This window comes from Pempheris klunzingeri, chromosome 15 (assembly GCF_042242105.1).
Source record: "Pempheris klunzingeri isolate RE-2024b chromosome 15, fPemKlu1.hap1, whole genome shotgun sequence".
Lineage (NCBI taxonomy): Eukaryota > Metazoa > Chordata > Actinopteri > Acropomatiformes > Pempheridae > Pempheris > Pempheris klunzingeri.
In genome coordinates, this window is record NC_092026.1 from 1,947,911 (window position 1) to 1,961,720 (window position 13,810).

At 43.4% G+C, this 13,810-nt stretch overlaps 1 protein-coding gene across 1 annotated transcript in view; it reads right to left on the reverse strand.

Moving 5' to 3' along the window:
* The window catches only part of efr3a (EFR3 homolog A (S. cerevisiae)), a 123,324-nt gene that overhangs the window by 19,151 nt on the left and 90,363 nt on the right, over positions 1-13,810 (reverse strand). The window contains exons 8-12 of the mRNA XM_070844490.1: positions 11,519-11,597; positions 8,605-8,740; positions 3,605-3,772; positions 3,373-3,487; positions 1,700-1,751 (exon numbers count right to left, since the gene is read on the reverse strand). Coding sequence (XP_070700591.1) covers positions 1,700-1,751; positions 3,373-3,487; positions 3,605-3,772; positions 8,605-8,740; positions 11,519-11,597 — 550 coding nt within the window. The remainder of the gene's footprint in view (positions 1-1,699; positions 1,752-3,372; positions 3,488-3,604; positions 3,773-8,604; positions 8,741-11,518; positions 11,598-13,810) is intronic.

Below are 13,810 nucleotides of genomic sequence, written 5' to 3' on the forward strand. Positions count from 1 at the left end.
TGTTCGCGGCGGTTTGCGCAGCACTTTGGTCAACTCTAGTTTGATAAAACACACACATCTTATAATACAAGCAGCTGAATGAGCTCTGCCCTTTGCTGGTGGCTTTTTGAGGTCGTGATGATGGAGATAAAGCAGATATTTTTTTTATCACACGTGTACAGTAGGAGGCTGAATGCATGTAAACTACTACATCTCCACTTCCTGCTGTGTCGGTGTGTTGCTGCTCCTTCGCTCTCCGCTGAGTTCATGTCGAGCGCCTCCGGCAGCGTCCCCACCTCACAGACGAAGAGACCAAACCGGAGAGTGATTCAGCCGCTGCCTTCACCCTCACTGGCACTGCCCAAACATCTGGGTTTTGCCCCGACAGTCTGTGGTGTCACTGCACTGACACCCTTAACACACACACACACACACACACACACACACTCCTCCGGTTTACCCCCCCCTCCCTCCGCTCGACCCCATCTGCAGCTGCACGGCGTTATAAATATGTCGCCCTTTCACCCCTCCTCCAGCTGCTCTGAGAGGCCAGGTGGCGGCGAGGAGGGGAGACGAGGACAGACGGACGCCGTAATAAATCGCTCTGAGAGAGTGCACGGACGACTGCAGCGCACGAGGATGCTGCAGGAAAACAAGTGTGTATGTGTGTGTGTGTGTGTGTGTGTGTGTGTGTGTGTGTGTGTGTGTGTGTGTGTGTGTGTGTGTGCATCACTGCTGGGTGTGTTGGTGCCACCTGTGCCTCCTCGTCTCGGTGAGATGAGGGTCTCTCACTGAGGAAGACGACGGAGGATTCAAGTGTTCATCCTAAAGAACCAGAACTATAAAATGGCCAAAATCAAACAAATAATTAAGAATTTCTCCTCAAAAAGTTCCTCAAAAGTTCCGGTAAAATAATTATAATAATTAATTTAATTCTTTTTAAATGTGTTGGTTGTTTATCTCCTTATTTATCTTTGGTTTTTGTATTTTTATCAGTGAAGCTTCAGTTTTACATGTGACACACTTTCTTTTGTCCTTGTAGCTGCGATGGAGTTTCTTCTTCTTCTGTTTATTACAAATAAACCAGAACAGTAAGGACACTTCCTGCGAACCAGAGCAGTTTTATAGTACATGTCTATCCCTCTAAAATGACTTCATACACTCTTCAAACTGCAATTCAACCAAGATTAAAAGCTGATTTGATCAAATTGGTGATAATTTGTTGGTAATGCTGCATAACTTGCTGCAACTACATTTATGTTTTTGACAATTTGTCAGAAAAACATCACCATCATTCACCAAATAATATGAACAGATTCACATTTATGTCAAATTTTACATGACCGATCACAGGACCAAAAGTGCCTGAGAACTAACCAACCAGATCTAATGTGAACTCATACACAGTCACTTTTATAAATTCAAAGACCACCTGACCAGACTCCATTGACAGAAACAGCAATTTTACAGAAAACAGGACTGTAACAGGACAATAGCACAAACAAACTAACCAGTAGTGATGGAGGCAGCAGCAGACCAGTTAGCTCCTGTGTCCTGTTCTCTAAAATCCCTGTTTTAGTGAATGTAGTCTGGTGTGTGTGCTGTTTGTGGTTAAACCAAAAGGATCTTCCAGGTCTCTCTCTGTAGGGATCCTTTCCATGATGCAGTCACACACTTAGAATAACAATAACAAGCACGGGTTAAAACACGAAGGACTCACCATGATCAGAGAGCTGAGCAGCATCGTCTGAATCCTCTTGGTACCCTGGTGCCTAAAAATGAGACAACAGAGGAAGAGGACATGACGCAGCCTTTCACAACCAGAACTAAACACGTGAGTGTATGTGAAGTACTTTTGAACTAAACCTGCCAATTCTGGGCTGAAATTCACTTTTGAAACTTAAAAACTTTCACAGTGACGACTCCGCCGAGGCCTCTGAAACAAATGAAGATGAACTTAAAGAAAAAGATAAACGTCTGTCGGCAGTCCAACGACCAGCCAGCCGGCAAACACCTTATATTTGGTAACGGACTGATTTCAGGTCTGCACATCAGAGAATCTGTAGCTGCAGAGTCAAATTTCTCCCCTCCAGCAATTACCCGAAAAGGAGAAGAAAGAGAGGAGCCGGAGGAGGAGGAGGACAGCGCTCGTTTGATTTGGGATTATCTGTTCTTGCTCTCCAGAGGCCGGAGGGATTAGCTTGTTTTTCTATCTGCTTTTTCTTGGAGGGGGGGAGAAGGCCGGCCAGCGTCTCAGTGACCTGGGCGCCGAATCCACCGCGGGGCGTCCAGGAGGTGAAGTGAGGACAGATTAAGACACAATTCACTTTGGATAAGAAGGAGAGTGTGAGAGTGTGTGTGTGTGTGTGTGTGTGTGTGTGTCCAGCAGGAGTCTTGTGTTTAATGTAAAACTGCTGCTAGCAGAGGCAATAAAATCCCTTTTAAATACAATAAAATCATTGTTAAGTCAGTATTTTGTGTCAAACTGTTGATTTCTTTAGTAGGAAGACGTATAATAAGACGGATAATGTCCAAGCGAGTGGCGATTGTTATTATTAATAACTTAGATTGCTGCTAAATAAAGTTATGTCGAGCATGTGGAGGGTAATTTGTCACATTCTGAATAATATATAGAAAAATAACCCAAGATGTACTTAAGCTTCATCGTCTAGATAATGAAGAGGACTCGTCAATGTGATCTTCAGACGTTGGTTCAAACATGATATCCAGCGTTGTTGTGCTCTCTTTAAACCGCCTAACCAGACTCCATTGACAGAAACAGTAATTTTAGAGAAAACAGGACTGTGTGACTTTGAACTAACCGGCAGGAGTAAAGGCAGCAGTGGACCAGCAACTCCTACGTTCTGTTAGTTTGTTTGTGTTATTGTGTGACCTTCCTGTTTTAAAGGGTTAGTCCAACACAATATTCATGTAACACAGGCAGCACTAAACCAGCAACTCCTGTGAGGTTAAATCACTGTTTTTGTGAATGGAGTCTGGTGTGTGATATAACTGCTGTTTGTGGTTACACGGCTAAAAGAAGCACTTTTAGTGGACCTACTGTGACACCAAGTAGGGTTTAAAAATATTGAGTATAAAATCTAACTTTTCCCTCTTGGGTGCTGATTATTTCTCAAACACAGGACAAATGTTTTCAGACGCAGTAAAACCAGGACCAGGTGTCCATCACGAGCCTAAAACAGCTCAGTCTGCTCTGCTTCTGTGTCGGTTTAGCAAACTGGGAAAGAAAAGATGGAGTGGAGCCAACGTGTTCGGAGCCAAACCGTCTCCACAGGCAGGAGAACGGGCTTTTGGGAGCCGGGAGCTGATTGGCTGCTGCAGCGGTATGTGTGTCGTACCCTGGGGTCCTTGGATAGCGAATTCGTGACTCACCCAATCTTGACGGTGTCCAAGGTGTGGCAGGGGGTCCCGTACACTGGCACCTTGCCCATGATGAACATCATGACTTCAGCTCTCTGGTAGTCTGGCAGGTTTCCACCGAAAAAGCCTGGCAGGACGAGCCGAGGGTGAGTCAGCAAACACAAAGCACTTCACTTCATTCGGATATAATCTTCAACACCTGAACAAACACCAGACACAGGAAGTAAGACGCCCGTCGCCGTACCGATGGTCTGGATGATGGCGTTCTGGACGATTCGCTCCTCGCTCTCTTTGCCGCGGCCGGACGAAACGCTGGTGCTGGAGTTCCTCCTCGAGGTGTCGCCCAGCTCGAAGTCCACGCTCATCCTCAGGTGTTTGAGCAGAGTGTTGAACACCTCCAGCACTGTGGGGCCTGCAATCACACACACAGAGCCACCACAGAAGAAGAAGGTTAAAGACTAAAGAACAGGAGGCTGCAGGGCCTCCACTTAGGACATTTATTTGTCTCATTAAACCCCTTAACATCTGATTTCCCTCTTTTATTTGTTGCTTTAAGGTGTAAAAAACCCTCTTGTTCCACAATCGGTATAAATAAAGTCTGTGTGAGCGTTTTCTTCTTCACTGAGTGTTTAATTTAAGACCACAGACTCCATATTTTTTGATTATGTTAAGTAGAATTTATTATGAGTCTGGGATTTGACACTGAAAGTGAGACGTGATTCGAGAATAAGTGTTGCATCATATACTCCACACAGACTCTGACTCTTTCGTAAACGCCTCCTCATCAACCAACTATCTTATTTTACTTCCCATCCCCGCTGGGAGAACAGCCAGGAAGCCTGGGATGAAACGGAGGGATGTCATGGAGAGGAAAAGTCTCCTCCTCCTCCTCCTCCAGCAGGACCATGGAGCCTCATTCCAGAAAATAAAAGTGGTGGCGCTCAACATGGACGACAATAAATACTGAATAAAAGTCCAGTTGTCTTAAGGCCTCAGATGATGGCAGAGTCAGTGCTGGCACATTAAATGTTGATTAGAAATAAAAATCAGGATAATAAACGCTGATAAAACCTTTAAAAAATGATTCTGATGTAAATATTTTCTTTTAGGATTCTCATTTTTTAGGTAAATTAATTTCCAAGAAAGAAAACGGCCAAAAAATTGACAAAAAAAGAAGAAAATCAGCATCAAAATGAACATAAGTTCGATAAACTACGATCAATTATCTACATATGACATCACAACAACACCTGCTACAGGTCATTTCTGTAAGAGTTGATTAAATCATCTAATTTTGGTAAAAACACGCAGAAGAACTTCACATTTAAGCCACTAAAGTGAAGCCCCCCCCCGTTGGGCTAAACACATCCGGGAAACTTCTCTACTGGAGACACAGAAGAAACTGATGGTAAATAAAAGGGTTTCCAAAAGTTCCTTTAAAGGGACAGTTCAGATGTTTTGAAGTGACATCTTTGAAAAAAATCTGTATCAGTTAAAGCGTACACTATTTCAAGAATATTTTCACTGCTTCCCTTTGCGTCGGACGCCCTTTCACAGCCACCAGACTCCATTGATAAAAACAGTAATTTTACCTCGCAGAATACAGGACTTACTATTTAACAGCTGCCTCGATCAAGTTGTTTTTTTATGTCACTGTGTGACTTTGGTGTTTTAAAATGATTAATTTGAACTAACCTAACATGATAGTTAACTGATTAGGGCAGCGGCAGCGCACCGAACCCCCTGTGTTCAGCAAGCTTAAATTACTGTTTTTGTCAATGGAGACTGGTGGCGTTCAAGTCAGCAAAGATAAAGAGAGAATTACAATGAATAGCAGTAAAAATATTCTAAATATAGTGAACATTTACACTAATATTGGCTAAAATCTTCCTGCTGCCCCCGTCCACAGCTCAGCGTCTGTGCCAGGACTCCTGCCGGCACAGCCCCACTTCAAATAATCCAAACTATCCCCTGTAACACGGCCTCTACTCTAATCCACTGAGGGGACATTACACAGGTGAGGATACTGCACCACGTCACTGTGCTATTCTACGGCAACACACAACCACAGCTTCCCCCACACATTCACACTGAGGTGTTCAAGCACAGCTGATGAGGAGAAAACAGAAGAGTGTGTGTGTGTGTGTGTGTGTGTGTGTGTGTGTGTGTGTGTGTGTGTGTGTGTGTGTGTGTGTGTGTGTGTGTGTGCGTGTGCGTGTGCGTGTGCGTGTGCGTGTGTGTGTGTGGTGCTCCTCTTATGGACTGGATCATATTTCCAGGTGTGAATAAAGTGTGTAAAAGGTGATAAAAAGTGAGAAACACCTTTCAGTGTAGTGTAGTTAACTAATGCTTTACTATAGTAAAATGAAACATTGGAGAAAATCTTTTTGCAATTTGTGGGAACTGATCCTTTAAAGGGATAGTTCACATATTTTGAAGTCGACAACGTACTGCTGTGGACGTGACTAAATGGACTGTAGCCTCCTAAAAAAGGCTCACTTAAAAAAGTCACTGTCAGTTGAAGTGTTCGCTGTATCTGACAGGGAGCTTCTTGCTTTCTCTTTGCTTGCTTACCACCAAACTCCATTCACAAAAACGGTAATTTTTACCTTGCAGAAAAACCTGAGCTTCTGTTCTCCCGCTGCCTCGATCGGTTAGTTACTTTGCATTATTGTGTGACTTTGGTGTTTTAAAGGATTAGTTCGGCTCCAAGATTGGATCCAATCTAACATCGCAGTTCATTGATCGAGGCAGAAGTAGCAGAGCGAACTCCTGTGTTCTGCAGGCTTAAATTACTGTTACTGTCAATGGAGTCTGGTGGCTTTAGTTCCCCGTTGAAAGGGGCAGTCTGATGGCAATGCAAAGCTGTGCAAATACTCTAAATATGTCGTACACTTAACATGATGTTGATTTTTTATAATTATTTAGGTTTGCCTTCTTTAAGGTGGTTAGAATCCTTTTTTTACTTCAGTTTTTCCACTGCAGCACACTGCTAGACGGCCTCCTGCCATCTACCGCAGGTAACACACTGTATACCTCATACACCCCCCACTTCAAATAATGCAAACTATCCCTTTAAGTTGTTGCAGGGCTGCTGTAATGGATTGCACTACATCACGAAGGTGCTTCTGTGTTTCTGGTCACTCAGTGTGTGTTTGGATTTACATAATAAGATCTGCTGGAACCAACGGACATGTTTTGTTCTCCTGGCATTAACATGCATCTCATATCCACATTGGGACGCCATCTGATGGAGCTGGAATATAAACTAGGACTCTCCTTCCTTCAGGACGCCTGCACATCACTTCCCCTCATGTGATTTACACCTCCGCTTCAGTGTGAGGCCTGACAGCGTGCAGGAGAATGAAGGCATTTACATTTTTCTTACTTTTCAGCCAGGAGGTCGGATAACACATGGGATAAAAACCAGCCTGTGTAAATAGTATATATGTAAATATAACGTGGATTACATTTGCAGTGTGTGTGTGTGTGTGTGTGTGTGGGATGCTTGTTAAAGCCAGGTGTGTGTGTTGGGGGAAGTCTGAGGAAGCTGCTCCACACTGTCATACTGTACCGAGCCACAGATTGGGAGGAGTCGGGCTTCCACTTTCAAAGGTGAACACGTCACTTCTTTTGGACTCCTGAATCATTCCTATCCAGGAGGAAGGTTGTTTTTTTTTTTTTTATTCCAGGCAGAGGCAGTAAAACACAGGCGGAGGGATTAAATACAAAACACAGCAGGATGATTTCATTTCTAAAAAAAAAAAAAAAAAAAAGACTAAAAGTGAATATTTTTTTGATCATTTATCCATTTTTTTCATCGTTGTCGACGGGTTTCTGCGTCCCTGCAGAGGGGCAGCAGCTCCTGGTAGGGTGTTCCCAGGTGGGAACCACCCAACATGCATGTTATTTGCATGTTTTTGATCTTTTTTACCTGCATGCAGAGTCCATGTGAGCTTTCTGGTCACCGAGCAGCTTTTATGTTGTTTTGCCTCCAACATCACATTCATTTGTCTTTTCATTTCATTTTGTTTGTTAAAAGGAAAAGCAGCAAAGGACAGTGACTGCAGGAGTAGCTGATGAGCTTCAGTGAGACGATGGTCTGTGCAGCAGTCGACCTCTTTGCTTCCTTCGGTGTGGTTCTAACGTTACGTTGGAGTTGTTCAGTTTTAGCAGCACAGAAAATATGCAGGCCGACTGTCAGCAACATTTCCTGCTTCGCTGTGATGGTAAATCACCTCAATAAAGAAACTGCTTCCTGTTCTACAGCCAGAGTTTCTGTCTGCAGCATCTTGTTGGTTCTAGTCTCTTTGCTGTCGTTCTGTCTGCGAGGAGCAGCCGCTCAGTGTTTCCTCTCTGTGCAGAGATGGTTTACTGATGATTTGGGGATGCACGAGTGTTAAACAGCCTCGTCAACGTCCGTCTCTTTCCTTTAGATTCAGAAAACTTTATTTAAGTTTGTTTGTAGCTCTCCCAGTACATCCATCCAATAAAAATAAAGCGTTAAGGACACGGGACAGAAGGAAGGACAAGTTGAAGATAAGAGCAACAATAAAAAAGCAATAGAACCATAATTTCTTTGCAAAATGGAGACGAAGACGTCTTTGACTCCTCCGGCTCCCCTCAGGAGTTTGGGGACAATCTGGATGATGTTCAAAGCCTCCATTGTGGAAACTCATTTATTCTGCACTTTTCTTATTACCTACTGATCCTCACCATCATATCTGACCGTAAAGGAAGGACTCGCTATCTGTGTGACTGCCCTCGACCCGTCTCCAGACCGGCTCATCCGGTCGACTTCACACTTGGCGGGAACCCAAAGCAGCGCCGGCCCCGACTCCACAGAGGGAGCGGAGGCACTAGTCTGACTGAACCTTTTATCTTCATACAGTAGAAGTCAGAATAAGACAATAGATGTTTCTGCTTTTGTAACGCTGAATAAACACCAGCGGTTATCTTCACTATGGACCCAAACGGAGCGTCTTTGATAAATGAAGTCATTGTTTAGTCTATAAAAGTGTCACAAACTGCTCTCAGAGCCGAAGATGGTATCATGAAATCATTTTGTGCGTCTAACAGTCCTAAAGATAAAGACAGCATACTTTATTTTTGATGTTTCTGTTTGCTAAATAAGTGATTTACTGATTTCCAGAATTGCTGGAGGATCATTTTCTGATGACAAATCAATGAGTTAAACTCTCCACCTCCTCCTGAGTAAAACACCAGTCTGTTCCTGTAACTCACCCACGGAGCCTTTGGCGGCGATGGCCACCGTCTCCAGGAGGACCTGGACGATGCCGGCTCGGACCCGCGGCGTGTTCTTGTTGTGGGTGTCCAGGTGGTTGAGGACCTGCTGGATGACGTGGTGGGAGTGCTGAGCCTGGACAACGATGAGGAGGAGGAGACAGAGAGACGAAGAGGAGTTCAGCTGAAACGTGACCTCACATGACCCCCGTTCAGAGTCCATCAAACCACCTCAAAGCTCTGATCTGCCGATAGATACTATAGACTGGTTCCTTTATTTATCTACATATTTATCTGCTGCAGCAACAAGACAGACAGAGAGGAAGAGAGGAAGGAAAGAGGACTTGCAGGCAATGAGGCAAGAAGGAAGGAAGGAATAATCTATAATCTATAATCTATAGAATATAAAAATGACACAAATCTACGGGTTTAGCTAAAAATCATTGTACTAATCAGTACTTGGGGACAGTGAATGGAACAAAAAGGTGAAAATCTTGGATGGATCTGGACGGACCGGTGCGATCACAGTCTGCAGATTTAAAAAAGTCACATTCCAGTGAGAAAAGACATATTTTTGTTTTTTAAGTAACCACATCCTGGTCCATTTCCTGCTTCTGTGAGTGTAAAAATCATCTTTTTGTGTCTCCTCTTTCATTTCCACCTTTGCAGCTGTTTGCGCTGAATCCTGATGTTTAACGTTCATGTTTTAAATCTCTGAAATGTTCCCGGAGCTGCTGATCTCACAGACACCTCGACACGTAAAGAGCAGCATCACTTTTCTTTTAAAACACGTTTAGAAGATGTTTCGGCCCGACAGCAGAATCTCTGCAGGACAAACCCAGGGAGCGTTTGATTATCGCCACCGAGATCAAACAGGCGCCCGACGCCGTCTCCTGGCAAACACACCAAACGCCCACCAGGCACATCACACACACACACACACACACACACACACACACACACACACACACCCCAGCAGCATTGATTGTGTTTAATCTGTGGCGGCACATCAGAGTCACCTGGACGAGCAACCAATTAAACAAACAGAGAGAGAGAGAGAGAGAGAGGCAGCAGGGTGGAGGTCTGAGATATTTGTGAGGCAGAAAGATTGATTAAAGATGATTAAATGTGATTTGAAGTTGGGGAAAACATCCATAGTTTTCATTTATGAGGAGTTAAACTATTTTAATCTGTTAATGTTTAATAACTGTTATTCATACACACATTTAATACCAGTAAGGTATACATGCTAACGGGACCTACTGGGAGAAACTGAAGATAATATTCATGACTATGTTTTCAGTAGTAGTTTATTCACCTGTATCTGTGTGTCTGGTCGCTCTTTTGTGTTAACGGTGTGTTATACAAATATTGTGTTGCATCCCAACTCAGCCTTTAAACCCCAAAGTCACACAATGAAACTGATCGACCAGCGACAACCCTGTAAAATCACTGTTTTTGTGAATGGAGTCTGGTGTCTTTGAGGAGAGTGTTAGAAAACACTTTGTCCAAACAAGAGTAAAATCATTAAAGGATAACTCTGGTATTTTTTATGGTGCAGTTATTTTTTACATCTTTTGGGTTCGAAATAAGTGGTAGGTCCAAAAGGTTTGGTGTGTTTAAAGGGTTAGTTCACAATATTTGTGTAACAAACTAATGAATCGAGGCAGCAGCAGAGCAGCAGCTCCTGTGTCCTGTTCTCTAAAATCCCTGTTTTCGTGAACGTAGTCACAGGAGTTACTGGTCTCTTGTTGCTTCAGTTATTTTGTTTGTGTTACTTTGTGGTGTTTTAAAGGGTTCGTTTGGATCCAACATAATATTGGTGTAACACACATTAACACAAACAAATTAACTGATTAAGGCAGCGGGAGGCCAACAACTATCATGTAAAATCCCTGTTTTAGTGAATGTAGCCTGGTGTGTGTGCAGACAGCAGACACACCAGACTCCATTGACAAAAAGAGTAATTTTACCTCATAATACACGGGAGCCGTTGGTCTTGTCGTTGTCTTGATCAGTTAGTTTGTTTGTGTTATTATGTGTTACACAAATCCAAATTAACCCTCTAAAGCTCCAGAGTCGCACAATAACACCAACAAACTAAGTGATCGAGGCAGCAGTAGATCAGCAGCTCCTGTGTAAAATCCCTGTTTTAGTGAATGGAGTCTGGTGTGTGTGCTGTTTGTGGTTAAACCAAAAGGATCTTCCAGGTCTCTCTCTGTAGGGATCCTTTCCATAACGCTGTCAGTACAATCTGCCGGAGTAATTCCAAAGCCTTTTGTACCTACTAGTAATTTTGACACCAGAATATGTAAAACGGGGCCCAGGTTTAAAAATACCTGAATTTAAAGTGATCTGATTGGTGAGAACCTCACACGATCTGTTAGCAGGACATGCACCAAACCTCCAACCACAGCTTGAAAAGTGAAAAGCAGGGGCCGTGTTTGGAGATCGTATCACCCGATGTGACACTACGCTGCCTGAGAGAAGCAGAACTCGGGGAAAAAAAAAACAATACCCCAAAATATCGGCAACATTTCTCATTTGCTGGAGCTGAGCAGGAAGAATAAGAAGCAGAGGGTGGATCTTAGAAACACGGTGATCAGCTGTGTTCTCCGTCTGCCTGTGGAGGCTTCAGGGACGCCGCTGACATCGAGCCCGAGGCTGGATGACAGCTTGTCGAGATGATTGACAGGTCGCTGGAGCGAGATCCAAGAGAAAGAGGGCGGGGTGGGGCTCGCAGTGCGCCGAGCGCCCCGACGGAAAAAAGTTGCGTGACATGCCTTAAAAGTCACACTGATGAATTCCTTTAAAACTGAAGCTGCTGCTAAGTTTTCCCAAAGATTGTGTGTGTGTGTGTGTGTGTGTGTGTGTGTGTGTGTGTGTGTGTGTGTGTGTGTGTGTGTTGCCGTACCTGGATGGAGTACATGATGATCCTGAAGCAGGAAACGGCGAACTCATTTGGGTCCCACAGGTGATGGTTGTCCAGGTGACTGAAGACAGGAGCAAAATAAAGAAGATTATCAACAGCAGAATTAAAACACAGATTCTTTGGCCGAACTACAACAGAAACACTTTTATTGTTGTTCCCGGCTGATGGACGACGACAAGGAGGCGACAAAGTGTCCGAAAAATTAGGGACTGAGGAAAGATGTCGTCATCAAGTCCGATAAATTACATTAAAGAAAAATTACAGCATTCATCATTTATTTAAATGTGTAAAACAACCGAACACACACACACTGAGGGTATGAGGGGTTATGTTTGTCTAGTTTTCTTTAGGATTTAATATTTTCAGGGTTTAGAGTTACTTCTTTTTTAATGTGGGTCAGAAAGTTGAATCAGCAGACATTTAATCACTCACAGCTGAAACTAGAAGAGAAAAACTAATATTTTATGCTGCAGAATAAAGTGAACTTTATACTGAAAGAGCAGCTTTATTTATCAGGTGTTAGTTAATTAAACTAATCATGCAGCCTTTCAACCTGAATCTATATTTTAGGCCCAGTCCGAGCTGTGTTTCATGGCTCAGAAGTAGTCGGACATTACTGTTCCCTCTTTAGATTAATGTGGATGTGGTGGCTGAATACTTTTGGAACAAGAATCTGCAGCAAAACAGGGTTTAAATCCTGTGAGTGACCAACATTAAATTATGTTAATTTATATATAAATTTAGGTTAATTTATAAATTTCCATGTTCTTTTATTATCATCAGTCTTCAGTGGCAGTCTGGTTTGGTTTAAGCACCAAAACTACTTGGTCAGAATTAGGAATCGATCACAGTTGATGGTAAAATAATACAGTCATATGGTCGCTCCATCGCTACGCTAATTAATTTACTGAAGAACCACGAGGAACGCATGAAGAAGAAGAAGCAGAAGAAGAAATCGTGTGAGTGTTGACGGTGCAACATGGTGGAGGAAAAACCACCCGCCTGTCCCCCAGCGCAGCCTTGTGGACCTTTATTCCACATCTACGCCTTTGACTCCGCTTGTGTTCTTCTTCTTGTGCTCTCGTATCGATCGCTCCCTTCAGTCCGGCGCCAGTCCTCCACCAGTGGTGGCTCACAGTACTGCAGCATAATGAACATACAAACCGATAATGAAATAAACCAACACCGACGTATCGGCAATAAGTCAGTGTATCTATCGACCCACTGGTTGGTGCTGCTCTAGTCTAGTTGGTCCAGGTTCTTCACCAGTAGATGTCTGAGTTTTGATTACAAATTAAGTTTTCCTACCAAACGACATGAACTTAGATCTTAAACCAAATAATCGTTGACATCCTCTGAGCCGTGATCATGTGGCACAGCTGAATAAAGCAGAGCCTGCAGACTCTGAGATAAAGATAGACTGATATAATTAGATAATGCAGAGGAGGATCAGATGCACAAAAGGCACAGAAATGCAGGAGAAAACCCGAGACTTCCCACCACTGATCCTGCAAACCCCGTGTGTTTAAACGTGAACTCTGAGCTGAAGCCGCAGAGGTGAGACTCACACGAGGTCAAAGGTTTTAGAAAACACAACGTGGGCGGTGAAGAAGACACGAAGATAAGACGAGAGCGAGCGGCAGATGGAAGACGACAGATTTACTCGTCTCTGTGGGAGCCGTCTATATACATACATACATACATCTGAGCACACACACACACACACACACACACACACACACAGGCAGGAGGGCGACTTATTCATCCACCTGCTTACAGCAAGAGGAGCGACAACAACATGCTGAGCTCAGAAAAGAGACGAGAACATCGACTTTATGAAGCTTTTATGAACTTTTTTTCATCTTGTGTAGAACATCTACTAACATCTCTTCCAAATCTGTGAAAGTACGTCATGAAAAACCATGAAATGAGGAAGGATTTTTTTAGTGTAGTGCAGTGATGTCCCACTGAAACGGCCCACAGGTGGTCGTTTTGGTGGATTTCCAATAAAAACTGTGTTTTTTGGCACACTGTAGTGTTTAACCCTTTATAGGGCACTCATTGAAATACTTAGAAATTCTAAATTTCAACCATTGACCATCACTGGTGGTCATTACGAGACTTTTTTTTACTTTTGTTATGGTGAAAATCAAGGTCAGTGAAGTCACCATATATGGTTTCTTGCCGGTTCGTCATGTGGCCTGATTGGCTTGGAGAAATCTATTAGTTCTACTGCCTCATGGTGAGGCAAGGGGGCGGCCATTTTGAACTCCC